The sequence below is a fragment of the Varanus komodoensis genome, unplaced genomic scaffold, assembly GCF_004798865.1.
Source record: "Varanus komodoensis strain SLA01 unplaced genomic scaffold, ASM479886v1 scaffold84, whole genome shotgun sequence".
NCBI classification, from domain to species: domain Eukaryota; kingdom Metazoa; phylum Chordata; class Lepidosauria; order Squamata; family Varanidae; genus Varanus; species Varanus komodoensis.
In genome coordinates, this window is record NW_025336531.1 from 1,841,589 (window position 1) to 1,861,471 (window position 19,883).

The window sequence follows — 19,883 nt, forward strand, 5'->3', positions numbered from 1 at the left end:
CTGAATTTAAAAGGTGAATCTTAGAACGTCGTTTGATTTGAGCCAAGTCTGACCATTTGCCTGCTTCCTAATCCAGAAGATCTGAATGACTCTTCACTGTAAGAGTGCATAAGGGGGTGCCCACTGGGCAAGGGGGAGTGAGGCAGTGGGAGTCTGGTAAGATTCTGTTGAGCAAACTACGGCTGCTGAGACAAAGGGTTTGCTTTTAGTGGCTTGCTTAGGAGACCGGTGATCAGTGGAGCCTTAGGATCAGGCCTGGTGATCAGAAAATGCTCATGGCCTGGAAAATGGAAGGTGTCACTGTCTGGAATTGGAAGGATGATTTTGTCCTGCCAAAATGACAACCTTCCTCTGTGTCATTGCTCTGATCTTCCCCCACTCCTTTGTCAGGTACAAAGCTTATGTGTTAGCCACAGCATCCTCCACTGTGGCTGATTTAGCACCAGAGGCCTCTGAAATCACTACTTCCTAGTTAATAAGCTATCCAGTTGTATGGCTAGGTTCCTTTTGGTGAACAGCCTCTTCAGAGTTTGGGGAACAATAAAAGTCATCGTACTGCTGTTGCTGGTGTCTGGGTGTGGCAGTGTGACTGCAAGTTTTGGGTGATGACACCATCATGTCTACTGTTAAGAATGACATCAGCAAACCTCCCTGCTACAGCCCACCTGGCACCAAACTTGCAATCTTTTCAGTTCCAGGTCAAGACAGCACTTTACACAGGGGCCTTTCAAGATCTCCTTGGTTACCCAAAGAGTCACCTGAGGGGGTCATCCAGGTGGTTCTTTTTTGTTGCGGGGTCTTTTTACTGTATGTTTTTTATCTATATTAAATTCATTTTAACATGGTTCTGCTTTTTATGGTATTTGTATTATACATTATGGTTTGGTTGTATGCATTGTTGTAAACTTCCCTGACAGAGGCCTTTCGCTACGGAGCAGTATAAAAATGAAATAAATAATAAATAACTAAATTAAATTAAATTGTAATTAATTAAAATTAATGTAACAAATAACCCAATATTAACATAGTAAGAAATGAATGAAGGAGACAGAAAAAGGTGAATGAAGTGGAGAAAAGGTAAGAGAGAACCTGAGATATGAACTGTTCCTGGGCAAGGCTGGGGAGGCACCAGGGTAAAGCTCCCAGAAGTGGCACTTGAAAGATCATGGCTGTGTGATCCCTGCATTTCTGGGCACTGCCAAAGAAATAGCCCAATCTTGTGGATGCCTCCTTGCATCATACAGAGAACACAAACGTTTTTTTCTGTATTTTCCAATTTCCTCCCTCTGACTTCCATAGTTCTAATGTTGGCCAATGAATAGTGCTGGATTTTCTGTCCCTATGGGGAATATTCTCCCTTGCAATCTAACACAATTGTTAGGCTCCAATGCAAGGCCAACTGACAGCCCCACTTCCTTATATGGAGGAGTCACCACTTATTTAGCTATTTCAATGAAGCAAAGTTAACAAAACTCTGCTCTCCGTCTGGCAGAGCATGGTGACTGGCATCTGGGCATAATCAACTCCCTAGTGGCTTTCCAAGAAACATCGTCAGCCAAGTGAGCCTTGGAATGTCCCACGGCTACGCCAAAATTAAGCATAAATCTTAATCCAAACAACCATCTCTGTGGGATTTCTCACTATATGAGAAGCAGCAACAGGTACATTTTTGTGAAGGAAATAAAGATTGCTGCTGAAACAAACATGAAGCTGAAACAGACCACACCTTCTAAAGACAAAGTTATGAATAGACTTCATAAAATATTTGCAGTTCCAAAATACACACCTCAAGTTCCATCGAAAAAGTAAACGTGACTGAAGAGGAAACATTTAGCAAAGGTCTTGTTAAAACTCTCCGAATCCAATTCCTGATCATTTCACAAAGTTTTTGGTGTACCTTTGAAGTGTTTTGTTCTGAAACCTGTTAAGCAGAAATGAAAAATTACAAACAATTGAACAGCAGTTCTAGCACTAATTTTAATGAATATACCTCTTTAAACAGTAAAGGTCTAAATTAAGAATTTAAAACAGTTGTTTTCAGGGTGAAAAAGTAGCCAATATAATTTAAGCAGATTTTCAGGCCAAACACTGACCAGGTTCCCATACAACATTAAACCATATTTTAGAATTGCAAGCATGAATGTTGGTCTGGTGCACTCCCCCATACCCCTCTCCTGCAGCCAAAAGGGGATCAGAAACATAGAAACATCCTCTCACGTACTTGTATGTCACCAACAGATCCCCTCTGAGTCTCCTCTTCTCCAGGCTGAAGAGACCCATTTCCCTCAGTCTCGCCTCATACCCATCCCTGCAAACCTGCCACCAACCTTGTGACCCTACGCTACACTGATTCTGACCTGGCTATATCCTTCCTGTAATGAGGGGCCCAAAACTGAGCACAATACTCCAGTTGAGGGCGCACCAGTTTCATATAGAGTGGTAGTAATATGTACCTCCCTCGATACAGAAGCCACACTTCTGGCTATGCAACCAAGGGTGGTGTTCGCCCTCTTAACTACGACATCACACTGCTGACACATGTTTAGCCTGCAGTCAACCAGTACCCCGAGCTCCCTTTCACAAGTGCTGCTCTCCAGCCACTTGTCCCTTAACCTGTACTTATGACACCCATTCCTATGCCCCAAGTGCAAGACCTTGCACTTATCCACATTGAACGCCATCCTGTTGTCTCCTGCCCACTTCCATAGTCTGTCCAGATCCCTTTGGATCTGGAGTACCTGCTCCTCAGTTGTGGCCACTGCCCCAGTTTTAGTATTGTCTGTGAATTTGATCAGCAGACTGTTCACCCCTTCCTCCATGTCCTTGATGAAAAGATTAAACAGGATTGGCCCCAGGACAGAGCCCTGGGAAGCCTGCTTGTCACTGGCCACCATCCTGATGATTCCCCACTAATGCTTACCCTCTGCTTTCAGTCAGTCAACCATGCCCTAATCCATCAGACAGTGCATTGGTCTATCCCAAAACTCCTGTTTCTCCACCAGGATATCATGGGGCACTTTCTCAAAGGCCCTGCTGAAATCCAGGTCAACCACATCCACTGCATCCCCTCCAGCTAGCCACCTCGAAACCTTGTCATAGAAATCCACAAGGTTTGGCTGGCAGGACCTGTTTGCAGAAACTGTGTTGTGTGGCCGGCAGCCTCGCTTCCCTATCTAGCATCACTAGAACACTCGCTATTATGAGCCTTTCCATTGTTTTTGCTATAATGGATGTAAGGGTAACTGGTCTGTAATTCCCCACATCCCTTCTACTACCCTTTTGGACAATTGGGACCACTGATGCCACCCTCCAGTCCTCTGGAACATCACCCGTTCTCCACGAGACCTCAAAAATGGAGGCCAGCAAGCGTGAGAGAAGCCCTGCCAACTCTTGAAGTACTTTCAGGTGTAACCTGTCAGGGTCTGGCACCTTTGTAACATCCAATGTCCTGAGGAGTCCCCCAGCGTCTAGGGGGTGACTCTAATCTGTGCCTGTTTCCTCATATCGATCACTAGATCTACTTCCTCCTTATTTAGCAGTCCCACTACCTGTCTCCCCTTCCTCTTCCTATTTACATGCTGCTAGAAGCCCTTTTTTTGGTCTAGATATTCTTTGCAAGTCTCAGCTCATAATCAGCCTTAGCCTTGCGAAGAATCCTTCTGAAATGGGTCTCCTCCACCTGGTATACCCTTTTGTCTATTTGCCCCAGTATCCATTTCCTACGGAGGTTCCTCTTGCGTCTAATCCCTCTAACCACCTCCTTTCACATCTATGGCAGCGCTCTCCTTCGCCTCCCTGCCTTACTAACTAGAGGTATCAGCAAGGCTTGCACCTCCAAAACCTCCCTTTTGAGTGTTATCCACCCTTCCTCAACTTGCTTGCCTTCCAGTAACCTATCCCAGGAGACTTTCCCCAGTCTGGCCTTCAGTTGGCCCTCTTGAAGTCCCAGCTTCTAGTGCTCGACCTGCTACACGTTCCCAGTCCCCTGATCTCAAAGCAAAGGATGGAGTGATCACTCGCATCTGGAACTCCCCTAATCTGCACCTCATCTATCAGCTCCTCCCTGTTGGTCAAGACCAAGTCAAGGATGTTCCCCCCGCCTCGACGCCTCTCGGACCTCTGTGTGAAAAACCCTCCTTCTATAGCTTCTAGGAAGCGACGTGACCTGGCTGTCACCGCCGAGTGAGTCTCCCAACTAATATCCAGGAGACTGAAATCTCCCATAACTACTGTGTCTCTCCCCCGAGATATCCTTAGAATCTGGCCTGTCAGGACATCATCCAGGGTCTCAAGTTGACCTGGAGGGCGATAACATACCCTCACTGTCAGGTCCCTTTCCCTGTCAAAACCCCTTAGTTTCACCCAGACTGCCTCTACCGAATCCCCCCCTGTGCTGCATTCTATCTCACGGCATCCTATCCCCTGACATATAAAGCCATGCCCGCACCCCTCTTTCCCTTCCTGTCCTTTCTAAACAGGTGATACCCCTGTGTTTACATTCCAGCCTTGCCTTTCATCCCACCAAGTTTCTTTGATTCCCACCAGATCATACCCTCCTCAGGGGAGCTTCAAGCTCTTCCCACTTATTACTCATGCTCCTAGCATTGGTGTACATGCACTTCAACTCCTTCTCACAGCTTCCTTTCTTTGGAGTTCTCAGCTTCCTCTCATCTTCCCTGATACCAGCCCCCTTTTCGCAGGAGTCCTGTCAGTCCCTGTAGTACCTCTAAAACCCTGGTTCCAGAGCCCTGATCCTCTCCCCAGACTTGTCCAGTGCAGACAAATTTCTGGTTTGTCCGAACCTACCCCACCCCTGGCTCAGTTTAAAGTCTTCTGGACAATGCTTGCTAGAGCATCTCCAAAGAACCTTTTCCCCATCCTCGTGAGGTGTAACCCGTCCCTTGCCAGAAGTCCATTGGCAAGAAACTGGGTGCCACGGTCAAGGAACTCAAAGCGTTCCTTCTGGCACCACACTCTAAGCCAGTTGTTCACCTCAGCAACCCTCCTATCCCTGCCAGGCTCAAATTCCCGGATCAGTAAGAGATGAGAAGGCCACTTGGGCCTTAAAGTCCCTGGGCTTCTTCCCCAAGGCCTCAGTCCCTGGTGATCCCATCCACACCTTGACTACATCATTTGTGCCCACATGGATCACCAGAAGCGGCTGGTGACCCCTGAAGTGAACAAGACGCTCCATTCTATCCTTCACATGCCGGAAGTGCATGCCCAGCAGGCAACAGACCTCCCTCGCCTCAAGGTCAGGGCAGCATACCACTGCCTCAGTGCCCCTCAGCAGGGAGTTCCCAATGATGATCACCCGCCGCCATCTCTTCCCAGTGATGGTAGGTGGCTGTGCCCTGGCCCTTGCCTCTCCTGCAGCGGCCCCCTTGCTACCATGTGGTCCCAGGCTGGGGGTCCTGTTGGTCCCCCAAGGCCTCATCAGCCCCAGCCTCTCCAAGTGGAGAGAACCTGTTTCCCAGCTCCAGATCGGTGCCAGGAGAAGGAGGAGGCCTCCTCCTCCTGTGGGTGACATGCCTCCATGTCTCCTCAGCTGTCCCTCTCGTGGCCCCTCCCTCAACCCTCTGTCTGGAGGGGGACTGATCCTGAGGGGCCTGGAGAGCTCTCTCGGCCCTCAGACACCTCACCTCCTCCTCTAGGAGGCTCAGCAGCTTGCACTGAGGGCAAGTGTATCCCTGCCTCTCCTGGGGGAGAAGGGCGAATGTGTCGCAGCGGACAGCAACACCCATGATTCCTGCCAAGGCCATCTCCTGGCCTGCCATTGGGAACCCTTCAGAGACCCTATCCCGGTCCCTGCCTTGTCTGTCCTGCACTACTTGTCACTCGCCCAGTTCTCCCAGACAAACACACACACGGTTAAAATAAAAATTTAAATTGGGGGAAAAAACAAAAACAACAACAACAAAAAACCTGCCCCCATGGAAGGGAGTCCTCAGGCAGCTTAGGCCACAGCTAAGGGATGCAGAGAAGGGATGGTGCCTTATCAGTCCCTCAGGCTGGTGGCCCCACCTCTCTGCTTCCTCCTGGCCTCTGTGGCCCTGCCTCCCTTCCTCTCCGCTGCTCCTGTCCCCCTGCTCCTCTGCCCAGCTCCTACCTTGTCTTCGCCAGTCCCCTGGCCACCCTCAGCACTCTGTCCCAGCCTCTGCTGTTCTACTGCTCTGCCAAGCATCTACCTCCCTTTTCAACTAACCATTGTTATGTGCAGATGGGGAACTATGCTTAACTTTTTTTTTATTGAAACAAGCCACAATCATTAACCATTCTTTGAACTTGGCTTGTTTTAGTTTACCACAGATAATATGAGCCACATTTTGCCTATGGTCAGAAATAAGAAAGCATGCATTATTGAAAACCGCAGAAAATGCTTCAAATGTTCTCCTTGCAGCTATGCTGGAGAGGAAGAATGGAAGCAGAAGAGCATAAGTCAAAGGCTCATCACACTAAACTATCATTCAACATTGCAAGAAAACAGGCTCATACTGTTAGCTCTCTAAAAACAGATGTGGGTTTTCCTGTGATACAGCTGAACACACAATCAAATCGTAACACATTAAGAAGCAGTTTTAATCAGGATTATAAACACAAACTAGCTGAAATAGCCAGAGCAGAAAAAGCATCAGTTACCAAAAGTATAGCAAAAAGAGAAATAGCAAATATAAGAACCACTTAGATGCTACACATGCAATTTGCAAATAGCTTCACTAAACTGATTCTACCATTCATTTCACCTAGAGCTGTAGCACAAGCAATCAAGTGTTAGCAAAAGTACAATCATGTTGCTTCACTGATGCGACTGTGACTGATTACTCCCCAGCAGAAAACTATGGTAACTATGCCAGGATTAAGAATCTACCATTCCTGACAGGGCTGTTAGCACTATCCCTTTCAATAAAAAGGCAAATCACTAGGAATAGTTGTGTAGTCTCTGAAGCAAGAATGCAACTAGAAAGAGTTGAGAAATCTAGGCCATTGCAAAGCTGCACACAGTAGGCAAGTTCATTTCATTTTCTTTTATTAGATTTCTGTGCCACCCAATAGACAAAGTTCTCTGGGTGGTTTACAGAGATTAAAAATACTTTTCAGCAGCATCTCAGGCAATGTACAAACCCAGGATGCAGCATTGTTTAGGAGTAAACAACTGAGCTTTTCACCAGAAACATACCATGTCAGGGATCTTGCATCAAGTTCCCAGCCTCCAGCCCATACTGGATCAGTATGGGTCCTTAATGTAAACATCCATGATGAACAGTTTGATGGGGAACCTTGCATAAGAACTCGGCATGACATGAGGAATGTTCCTGTTTTTTTAATGTTCCTATTTGTCTACAAACTTAAAAAAGCTATTTTCTTTTCCATTTCTATTCACCTAATTTAGTCATGACTGTTGCTTCCTAGCTTTCTTGCCCATCAAAGTTACAACTCCTTTCTAGTCTTCCTAACTTAGAGATAAGTAATTCCTCCTAATGTCAGTGTTAGACGGATATGGAATTCCAAGATGTGTCTTTTAGCACCACTTAAATCTTTTCACTTGGGAGCAAAGGCAAATGCCTGTCAGTTACTAGTAAGGATGCCAAGGAACATTAAAACTTTGTTGTCTTACTGCCTTTTCAGTCCAGCATTTTGTTTTCAGAACAAGCCACATGTTAATGGAAGGGCTTGGCAGTCAGGAGGTGAATTTGGCTAATATTTTTAAAAGCTGCTTAACTTAAACAGCTATGACCATATCTTGTGACAGTGAGATTCATGTCAATGATAAATTGCGGGAAGAGAAGTTGACTTTTGTCCTGAACCCATGGCACAACAGGGATACATCTGCTGCCTTGGCTAGTAATCATGTAAAAGCACTGAATTTCCAAAGTAAAGCGATTTGTGATGGGAAAGTCACTGAAGAAGGACCAAACATTACCATTATTTTTAACCTCTTTGAGCTTTCTTTAAAATGATCTCTTCCACATGAACTGGTGAAATGAATTAGGAAAATGCAAACAGGGGTGCAGATAGACTTACAATATATCATAGAGAGAGAATTTTACCTTCTCAGGTTCAAGTCCAAGGATGCTTGAAACAATCTGCACTGATTTAACTAGTATCTTGTATCGGTAAATAGTCTGGACTTTGTCACATAGCATCTGATAAAGGCTTAGGCAAACATGAAGCAAGAATGTCCAATTGTTCTGCTGCAGTGTGCTAAAATGTAGGAAAAAACATTTTTTGCAATATAAGACTGGATTATGAATAGATAAAAATTAAATGCATAATGAATAAGCCCACAGGATCATTGGGGTGCTTCTAATGCAGACTTCATCTGAGATTCTATCATTCTGTAGATACAAAAAAATGTAATATATTTACAGTGTTGTATGAAATAAAATATGAGCATCTTTTGGAGAAAAAAGAGCTATTTTGGCATATAGGATGCCTCCAATTCTTTTTTTCAGGGAATATGCCTAAAAAAACTGTATCAAATAGAAGTTACAAAGAATGGAATGTTAGCACTGACATAATTTAACAAGTAACCAGTCACCAAGCCCAGAGGGTGTTTGTTCAAGTAAATGTTATCTTCTTCAGCAACTGTTTGCTCTTTTGCTCTATACAGAATCTGGAGCAACATCTTGCATGATGACCTTAGTATATGCAGAAGTCCAAACAGAAGAAGCTGTTCTTTGAAAAAATTCTAATCCAGGATTTTTACAAGGTTCCTTATCCCCATTATTTTTTATCCCTAGGAATAAATGCAATGACACCTTCAGGGACAAATGGAATCTTTGTTTTTCGGCGCCAGGTGAAGACCTTTTTATTTAAACGTCATTTTAATTGTTAACAATATTTACTTATTTATCTGGCCAGGGCGACTTCTTTTCTTTTCTTTTATAACTTTTCTTTTATAACTTCTTTTATATTGTTTATATTTTTTATTTATTTTATATTATTAATTTTAATTTTATATTGTTATTTTTATATTGTATTGTATTTTATTGTGTTGTAAGCCGCCCCGAGGCTTTGGCAAGGGGCGGCATAGAAATGTTCTAATCATCATCATCATCATCATCATCTTGCAAAATGATATCTACAAGTTAAGTACATGCATTAAAATCTGGTTCATAGGTTACTCTGTTCCAGGAAGAGGTTTTAAGTTGGTTTTAATGATACCTGCCAACACAGGTAGGTTACAAGTGATCCAACAACAGTCATGCATTTAAATGAATCCTACCTCAAACAGTTTGAGAGCCCCCTCCAAGTGAAGCTCCAGGTAGCTACCAGGAGGAAGGCATTTTTGGTTGTGACACCCCAGCTGCAGAATAAGTTCCCCAAAGAGATGTGTCTTGTGCTCACTGTGTATTCTTTTTGACACCAGGAAAAACCCTTTTTATTTTCCCAGTATTTTAAGGGTTAACTTTTTAACTTTAGCTTTAATATTGTTTGTTAGCATATACAGTGTGCATATGCTGGACAAAGAGATGATTAAACAACCTAGGCAGGACCACATGAGATTCCATTATATTACTCAGAATGTCACACAAGTTAAAAACGAATGTTTACTGTATTTCTAGAATTTTCTTTCTTTCTTTCTTTCTTTCTTTCTTTCTTTCTTTCTTTCTTTCTTTTTTTATCGTGGTCAACCACAGTTAAGTGGTTATCGTAAACAACAGATACAGAGGTCTTACTGTATTAACATTTCAATGTGCTCACTATTGATCGGTGTCTAATCAACCCTTGTGTTATTGATGGCTTACAGACAATCGCCTCATCCCCAACAAGAGATGGATAGTGGACAGACTGAAAGCATTATTCTGCTTTCGGCAAGGAAGATAGCAAGTGATTTATTGATTCAAAGAGGTTGGAGATATTAAATTATCAGAAAAAATACTTTGGGCAATAAACAAAATACTGTGACTTAGCTTCTGTACATCCACTCACAATTTTTATTTACCCCTTCCTACAGCAACCTTTTGTAAATTGTTTGCAAACTTAACTGCTGCTCCTGGAACTAAGAAAACCTTCTGGAGCAGCACCTAACAGTCTCTCTTTAATAAAAACATATAAGGCTGCCGCTTTCAGGGAATGTACATAAGCACTCACTGGAGAACTCAAGTTCTTTAGAAGATAAGAAAAAATAATTGAACATATACAATCTATTTTTAATTTGGGGAGGAGGAAGCCTTCTTTCAACTGCAACCATACCTCTAGGTACATCAGTGCCTTATCTCTCTGTAGTTCCACATGTTGTTTAGAATAAATAACAGGTGGCATAGCAATTCAACAGCATTTAAATTCCTGCTGGCACTACGCACGTGGTCTACAATAGTAGTTGGATGGGGGAGAGAGAAAAGGGAAGTTGCTCATCAAGCTCAACCTTCTACATTAGCCCTACCTTAGTATTAGACTGGCATTTAAAATCTTAGTGGGAAAGTAGAATTATCTGCATGAACTACAATATTTCTGAAAGTAGCTCCAAAGATTTGGATATATCTAGAAACATTTAAAACAAGTTAAAGCCTTGCTATCTTCAATATATAAAATTAATTGATCCAGATTTTTGTTGCCAAAACAAAACCGGTTAGAGGGGATATCTTAGAGAAATTCTGGGTTAAGATTTAAACTGGCAAAATTTTAAGAATAAAATTTCAACCATCTTGAGACAGTGCCATGGTTAAGACTTTGAATAAATGACATGACATTACATTGCATTAAATGTTGTATTTAAAGCAGAGATTGCAAATGATTTTTCCCCACTGTGCAGTCCTTCAAGTATGTAGTGGAGGGGTATGCAGCAGCTCTGTAAACAGAGTCTAAACAATTTGCAGGGGTTATAATAGAAATATTTTATTTTGTCAAGTTGACATTTCTAACTAGTTTTAAAGAAGCAAAGAGAAAGCCTTTTCTGATATATAGATTTATGTTGAATTCTTGGAGTTACCATAGTCAATAAAATTTCTTATAGATTTTGTTGATAATAGCTTTACAACAGGAATATTAAAAGCAGAAATATTAAAAGTGAATTATATCTTTTTCTAATTAGGCTGTAGTATTGTGTAGTGTTGTAAGCAACTCTCCCACTCACACAATGGGCAAGACAAACTGAACAGTAAAATTAGTTCAAGATCCCAAACTCTCTGTTGAAAGCAGACTAGTCCTCAAAGATTCTTTTTTTCACTCCAATAGGCTGGGTTCCAATTAGGCATGTTAACTAGAATTAGTTAGCTACACCTATATTTTACTCACAATTTTTGTTCACCAGTGCTGTATGATAGCACCATCTCCAGAAGTTTTTCTATCTCCTAGAAGAAGCAACAAAAACAGTCAGAAAAGCAGAATTATCTCTACTATATATAGCATAAAACACTTCTCCAAATCAAGCATCAATGTAATTCATTTATTTGTGCTATTTTTGCCAGCATCCTCAGCTTACGGACTAGATTTGTTTTTTACTACTGTTTTCCAAGACCCTGTTTGGTATGTTATGCGAATGAGCCCATTCCCCATTATGAAGGAGGTGTATGACTCTAGAACGGAGATAGCACTTTTAAAGAACGTAACCATGCCAAAAGAGGTAGACACAGACTCAGTAAGTTGAAGAGATTTCACCTAACTTTTTAAGTTAATTTGTGCATCCAGATTATATGATAGTTTCCCAGAGGCATGAGAGGGCTTAGGGTAACAGGAAGGGGGATTCATTCTTGAGAACAGTGGAACAGAGAGTGACCTTTAGGCAGAGAAAGAATAGAGTACAGTGCCTTTGTCAAAGTTACACAATTGGTCTCTCACAGAAAGAGCCCAAGCCGGGAAACCACCTGAACCTACATAATGTCTAGCAAAAAGGCAATTTTCAGAGGAAGGATATTAAGGGAGTCTGCACATAGGTGATTGATAAGGTGACTTATTTTAGGAAAGAAAGGCCCAAAGAGAAGGGAGCTGCCCTGGGCAATAGCAAAGGGAACAGAGAGTGGTGCCAAGGGGACGGCACACAAAGATTACAGTCCTGGGATCCCTGCCTTCCTGGGTTGTGATGAGGAGATAACCCATTTGCTTGGATGCCTTCTTACATCAAATAGGGAACTGGGTTTATTTTAGGCACATATGTGTAGGATTACAAGCATAAGAGTGGAAAAATAAGAATGAAAATATTATTTCAGGAATCATTCAAATATCAGATCACAGAAAAAGCAGGTTGCTTACCTGTAACTGATGTTCTTCGAGTGGCCATCTGCACAGTCACACATATGGGTGCTGCGTCTGCACAGTGCCTTTGGCCGGAAGATTGATAGCTAACGGTTTTTGGCGGGAAAAAGCTCCGCTCCCCCTCCCCCTCTAGCCTATAGAGTGGAGCGTCCGCCATTTTGTTCAGTCTTTGAAGACCGAACGTTCGCCCCCATGTGGAAAAAATATCCCTACTATAAACGATATCGGTACCATGAAAAAAGGGAAATGTTTGGTACCGACGAAAATGTCCACTCACCGACACCGAGCGGGGCCGGCGGGTGGGTTGTGTGTCTGCATAGATGGCCACTCGAAGAACATCAGTTACAGGTAAGCAACCTGCTTTTCTTCGTCGTGGCCTCTGTGCATCACACATATGGGTAGATTAACAAGCTTACGATTATTGGAGGAGGGGAGGTGTCCTCAACGAAGAACAGATGAAAGAACGGCCCTGCCAAAGGAGCAGTCTTGCCTAGCGCGAACATCTAGGCGATAATGCTTAGCGAAAGTGCAAGGAGTTGCCCAGGTAGCTTCTCTGCATATGTCATCAATTGGGACTCCCAACACGAAAGCAGAGGATGTGGCGACAGCCCTAGGCAAGTGGCCTCGAGGAACTGTAGTTAAGTCAATACTAGCCAGCTGATAAGACAGGGTAATTGTATGGACTATCCACTTGGAAAGCCTCTGAGGAGTGACCGGATCGCCTTGATCTCAGGTGCAGTATTTGATGAAGAGTTTATTTGAGCGTCAAATAGACTCAGTCTTCAATCTATAGAAGGCTAGGCAGCGCCGAACGTCAAGTGAGTGCAACGATCTTTCTAACGGAGTTGTCAGGGATGGAAAAAAGGCAGGTAAGACAATGTCTTGTCCCATATGAAAAGAGGTGGCTACCTTAGGAAGAAAAGATGGATCTAATCGCAAGACAACTTTTTCTCTGTGAAAATTCAGGTAAGGAGGATCTATGCGGAGAGCGCATAGTTCACTAGCCCTTTGAGCTGAAGTAACCGCCACAAGAAACGCTGTCTTCCAGGAAACAAGGTGTAAATCGATTGTTGCTAAGGGTTCAAAGGGAGCTCTAATAAGGGCTTGTAAGATTACAGAGAGACTCCAGGTAGGCATCAGTGGTCTGATTGATGGGTTAAGATTATGAAGTCCCTTCAGAAATCTCTTTATAATAGGCTGAGAGAAGATGGGCGATCCGTCAACTAAGCCACGATGATAGGCGATTGCTGCCGTGTACACTTTAATAGAAGATGGCTTCAGTCCAGACTGATGCAGTTCTAACAGGAACTGAAGGATCTGATGTATAGATGCAGCATATGGAGAGAACGAATGAGACTCGGCAAAGGTTGAAAATCGTCACCATTTTGCCGCGTAGGACTTCCGTGTAGACGGTTTTAATGCAGAATCAAGGATGTGCTGAATATCCGGATGAAAGGCTGTCGGCACCGACGGGACGTTGCTTGGATCTGATGACACGGGAGGAACAAGTGAGGAAGCGCTGAACTCACCGGATCCGGAGGCAGGATTCGACCCACTTGCAGATGCCATCGATACCAATAGCGAAATATCAGTTATGGATTCGCCATGCTGTTAAGTTCAATGACGGTAGATCTGGATGGAGAAGTGTGCCATCCCGTTGGGTTATGAGGTACAGAAGCAGTGAAAGATGGAGGTATTCTCCGCAGGAGATGTCGAGCAGTGTCGAAAACCAAGCTTGGCGTGGCCACCAAGGGGTAATCAGTAATCCCGTGGCCCGATCGTGTACTATCTTCGCTATCACTCTCATAATAAGAGGGATTGGGGGAAAGGCGTAAAAGTTCAGGTTGCTCCAGGGGATCATGAAGGCGTCCCCTAGGGATCCGTGTCCGATTCCCGCTCTCGAACAGAAAACATCGCACACCTTGTTCTGTTGGGTGGTGAATAAGTCCATGTTGGGAAACCCCCAGCGACGGAAAAGGCGGTCGCGTGTCCGAGGATCTAGTTCCCATTTGTGAGAGATGAGCATGTGTCTGCTGAGAAGATCTGCTTCCACATTGTCCATACCAGCTAGATGGACTGCCATCAGCGTAATGTCTCTCGGGATGCACCAATCCCAAATTTTCATCGAGAGTCTGGCCAGAGCCGGTGACTTTGTTCTCCCTTGCTTGTTCAGATAAAAGACGGTGGCTATATTGTCCGAAGTTATCTGAACAACTCGATGTCGGAGAACATCCTCGAAAGAACGCAGGGCCTTGAATACAGCCAGGAGTTCCAGGAAGATGGTATGATTCCTGGATTCTTGATGATTCCACGTGCCCTGAGTGTGTAGATCAGAGCATACTGCTCCCCATCCCAGGAGAGATGCATCGGTACCGAGGGTTACCAAAGGGCATCGGGGTCTGAATGGAACCCGCACAGTCAGGTTGGCTGGAACTGACCACCAGAGTAGAGAATGGAGCACAGAGGATGGAATTCGAATCAACTTTGACGGTGGATCCCTCTGTGGACGGAACATCTTGTTGAACAGGAGTTGTAAGGGACGAAGTCTAAGTCTGGCGTGTGGGACCACAGCAATTGAGGAAGCCATATGCCCAAGAAGTCTCTGGATGGACTTTACCCGAACCGTGCTGTCTCGTCGCATTCGATGGATGTGGCGAGCAAGAGTCTGTTGTCTGTCCTGAGGAAGGAAGGCCTTTCCCACCATAGAATCCAAACGGGCTCCGCTGCAGGTAATCGTCTGTACCAGAAGAAGAGAAGACTTTTTGGTGTTAATGCATAGTCCCAGATCATCTAATAAGGCACAGGTCGTACGGATGGAGGCGAGAAGTCCATCCCTAGATTGGGACACCAGCAATCAGTCGTCAAGATAAGGGTAAATTTGTACCCCTTGGAGGCGTAGAAAAGCACAGACAGGGGCCATACATTTGGTGAACACTTTCGGAGCGGTAGCCAGTCCGAAGGGCAAAACTGTAAATTTGAATAATTGGGATGCAACAGCAAAACGAAGGAAGTGCCTATAATTCAGGTGAATGGGAATGTGGAAATAAGCGTCCTTCAAGTCCAATGAGGCAAACTAATCCCCTTTCCTTAGCAGCAGCAGAATATTTTGAAGGGTGGTCATTCGAAACATTTTCGTTGCGATGAATCGATTCAGATTGCGTAAGTCCAAGATTGGATGCAGACCACCATCCCACTTCGGGACCATAAAATATCTGGAATAGAATCCGTGAGGACCGTCTGCCCAGGCCACTTGTTGAATCGCTCCTTTACGAAGAAGTTGTTGGACTTCGTCGAGCAATACCGGCGAGCATGATGTAAACCGGATCGGACTCGATGGGGGAACCATGTTGAATTCTATCCGACAGCCGTGCTGTTTGATGGACAATACCCACCGATCAGATGTGATGGACCCCCAAATGGGGAGTTGGCCTTTCAGCCGGTCCCCAGATGAGACGGGGGTGGGTATAAAAGGAGTTAGAGGAGTGGTTCGCCCGTCCCATCAGCACTGTCTCCTATCTCCGTTGAAACGACGACGGTCCTGCTGGTACCGTTGTGGAGGCTGTTGACGGCGGCATTGCTGTTGCTGCTGCTGCTGCCGGTGTTGAGGCTGCTGTCGAGGCTGGCATGATTGTCTATAAGATGGACGGGTCCATGACCACTTACACCTGGTCTGGGTCTGTAGCTCCATCCTCCGTGCCGTCATGCGAGACTCATGGAGTTTCTTTAGCTTGTGGTCGGTCCTCGAGTGGAAAAGCCCGGACCCGTCGAAGGGCATTTCCTCTATTCACCCCTTCGTCTCCTCCAGGAAGTTACAGTTCCGTAACCAGACGTGCCTCCGGAGGGAGACGGCACTGACCAAGGCCCTCAAGTCTGTGTCCACATGATGTCGGGCAGTGGACAACTGCTGGACAGCAACTTGCATCACCTCCTTGATGAAGACCTTTGCCAGGTCACCCTGGTGGTCCAGGAGGGCTGAGACGATGTTATGGAGGTGCTGCATAATGAAGTATTGATACCTCGCAAGCGTCGCCTCGTAATTGGAAATACTGAGCCCTTGGCCAGAGGCAGCGTACACTCGCCTGGCCAGGGAGCCGATCTTCCGTCCCTCCTTGTCCGTCGGTGCGGTGTGACCTCTTGCCTCTCTGCCCTGGGAGGACTCCACCACCACCAAGTTCGGTTTGGGGTGGCTGAGGAGGAAGGGTATGTCCTCTTCCCGAACCCGATACACGGATTCGTGCCTCCGCGAAGTCGGTTGAGGGTGAGCAGGCAAGTCCCAGGGTTGAGTCATCGCCTGTCACAAGGTGGTGATCAACGGCAGGACAATCGATGTAGATTGTTCCCCATGGATGACATCATAAAACTTGTCCGTACTCGGTCCCGAACGCTGGACGGCGTCTATCTCAAGGGACTGGACAAGGCGGGACATCAACTCCACGAAGGAAACGTGCGATTCATCCGGTGACACAGGGCCCTGGGAGGTCACAGCGACGTCTGGGGAGGTAGAATCGACCTCCGAATCGTCGGAAGCAGCACCATAGTACGGGGGAGCCGATGAAGAGGACTCAGCCGGAGAGAAGGACCGGCTACTCTCATCCCAAGGAGGTATCAGGGACGAGGACAGCGGACGGTCATGAGGAGGTGGTGAAGATCGACCCTTGGGACCAGGGTAGTATCCGACGGAGTGCGGATTGCCCCAGGCCTGGTAGTAGGGACGGTACCATCCTTCGGAATGGTGTTCCACGGAGCGACTCCTCCGGCTCCTAGGCGGGGACATTTCAACATTCGCCTCCAATGTGGCTGTGGGCATAGGTGTGGGAGACCTAGCCCTAGTGGGAGAATCTTGAATCTCCCCCTCAGAAATCGACTCCCGTGGTAGAGTTTGGAGAGGCTCCGCCGGAAGGTCAGCCACACGGCAAGGGGACCCTTGAGGGGTAACCCTCATAGCCGCCTGAAGGGCCGGGTCAGGTCGAGTTGGTATGGTGACTACCGTCGGTACCGAGGGGGCCGCTAAACCCGAGTCACGATGCCTGGGATGCTCCGGATCCTTAGATTTCTTCGACGGCTTCGGAGCCTTCTCCTTCCTGGCCTTCTTGTGGCCTGCCAATTTGTCAGTATCGGCACGCTTGCGTTTCTCATGCTTCTTCTTCGGAGAAGCAGGCCGAGCGCCCATGGTAGACGCACCTTCGTCCGAAGGGCAAGAGGGTGGAGCCGAAGGGCATGAATGCAGAGGAGCAGTGGAAGAGCCAGGCTTCGGAGAGGTGACTAGTGGGTCAGACTGCAGAAGAGCCCGATCCCACAAAAGCCTTCGTAGGCGGTTCTCGCGATTTTTCCTGGCCTGCTTAGAGAAGGCCAGGCAGTGAGAACACTTATCGGTCCTATGCCCTTCCCCCAGGCAGAGGAGGCATAGGTCATGCAGGTCTGCAGGAGACATCTTAGATCCGCATTCCATGCACTTGCGGAAAGCCACTCGCTGCGCCATCGTAAGAAAAGGAAAAAAGGAGAAGATAGTGCAGAGGGTAAGAATATATTTTTGGTTTGTTTTTGTTTTTGTTTTTTATAGAAAATCGAAAGAGAGAACAATAGAAAAAACAGAGAACTATCAAGAGGACCAAGAGTTTCTACAAGAACTACTAACAGGGCTATAATAACTGGGAGAGAAGAATAATCGAGAACAAACAAGACGAGCAACGGTCAGAGCGATAGCGAAAGTGGCACAAGGCACAGCGAACGGCGGTCACAAAGACTGAACAAAATGGCAGACACTCCGCTCTTTACAGGTTAGAGGGGGAGGGGGAGTGGAGCTTTTTCCCGCCAAAAACCGTTAGCTATCAATCTTCCGGCCAAAGGCACTGCGCAGGCACAGCACCCATATGTGTGATGCGCAGAGGCCACGACGAAGAATATTGCATTATATTGCTGGTGGTATACTGGTGCAGTATGAGGTTCACCTAACAGTTGTAAGGATGGTGACTGTCAAATTATTTTGTTCCATCTCATCTTTGTTATAAATACAGGACTGCTTTGCTTAACAATCCAGCCCCTGTGAGTGGTTCAGTCACAGTGGCCTTTGCATATTCAACAACTAGATGTTGTCATCTTGTCATGCAGACCCATAGACCATGATTATGCGAGGGCTTAACAACACTTGTATTACCTAGCAGTCGACTGACACGGTTTGCACCCCAGCCCACTGTGGGTATGCAGACATGGTGTGTGGGCAGCCTGTGTGAGTCTGGACCATGTCCAGCTAAGTTGACTTATTTTGGGAATACAAGCCACCCTAATGACTCGTGGCATATTGTAGGGTTATACACCCAAAGAGTTGTCATGTCATCTGAACCTGGGTAACACCCCCTCGGAGGTACTGGAAAGTGGTGAGGAAGTTGATCGGCCAGAGTGGCAAAACCCCTTGCTACTCCTGTTGAGCTCATCTGAACCACCATCAGTGACAGCCCCACAAGTCATCAAGCGGCACTTTGGGACAACTGTCAATGGCTTTGCATTCCCCGTTGAGCCTATGAGCCGTTTTGCATACATGGCGGCTTTTTACCCCATTTCCACTTTTTGGGGATATCTCTTTTCCTAATCTCCAAGGTAACTGACCCTTTAAATTGCCTAACTAGTACACTGGAGAAGCTGCTGAAGCTTGACCATTTTATTTGTGCTTTAAGTACATATAAACATTTTCTTAATTTTTTTAACCTTCTGAGCAACTCCGGGGATCTGAAATACACTTCCTTTCTCATCAGTATCTCAGGAAGACTCCTAGCAACGTGCAAGAGATACCATCCATAAACACTGATGAAACAAGTCTATAAATATTCTGTTTTGTTACTTTGTACTGTCATTTGTCAAAGAAAAGAAAATCTGCAAGTGATCCTTGCTTGAAAAACGTGGCAAGTAGTTCATATTTGTTGCAGGAAGATCCTCAGCTTTTCTTTGGGACCTGACTATTCTCAGCCTTTTCCACTTTTTCCTGGGATTCTAGCTGCTCAGTATGCTGGGAAGGCGCAAGCCACCCCATGCATGGGAGCTAGACAGTTTAGCAGCTGTCAAGATCCCTTTTTACATGGGACTTTTGACAGAGCTAATCAGGCTTTAGTGATAGTGATATGCACTGATTTCAAGGCTGACATCAGAACACCCAGATTCATCTGATGAAAAATAAAAGGAGGAAAGCCAGCTCTGTGAACTTCTGCCAGGGAAATGGATGCTTCAGCTAAAAGCCTTTCCCAGATCCTATTTTTCTACCTGCTTGAGCAACTAGTCTCTCAAAGAAAAGAAGAAGCTGAGAACCAAACCATTTTTTTAAAATATATATGGCAAAAAAGGTGTGTGTGTGTGGGGGGGGGGGGGACACGAACCAGTTACAGCCTCTCTAATGTGCAGACTATTCACTCTAAAAATTCTGTCTCTTCAGAAATCACAAAAAGCAATCTTTGAAAAGGAAAAGAGAAAAAAGGTGGAGGAAAAGATCATAGGAGACAAGGGAAATGGAGACAAGATGGACGCTTCCAAGGAGTCCTTTTGTGTACCCACAAGAAGACTGACAGGGAAGGAGCAGGGCACACTGTGGGTTTTCTGAGACCAACCAACCATCTGTAGCTTCCTAGCAGGATGGGGTAGCATGAAATGTGGGCATGGCAATGATGGGTGATTCAAGGTTGTTAACACCATGGTTCCCTAGA

General features: G+C 45.5%; 1 protein-coding gene across 4 annotated transcripts in view; it reads right to left on the minus strand.

Annotated features, from left to right (window-relative positions):
- Positions 1–19,883, minus strand: part of RNF213 (ring finger protein 213) — a 135,886-nt gene that overhangs the window by 83,699 nt on the left and 32,304 nt on the right. For all 4 annotated transcript variants that reach the window (XM_044456452.1, XM_044456451.1, XM_044456450.1 and 1 more), the window contains 3 exons: positions 11,239–11,294; positions 8,049–8,202; positions 1,787–1,921 (listed from right to left, as the gene is read on the minus strand). In XM_044456452.1, the coding sequence (XP_044312387.1) occupies positions 1,787–1,921; positions 8,049–8,202; positions 11,239–11,294 (345 nt within the window). The remainder of the gene's footprint in view (positions 1–1,786; positions 1,922–8,048; positions 8,203–11,238; positions 11,295–19,883) is intronic.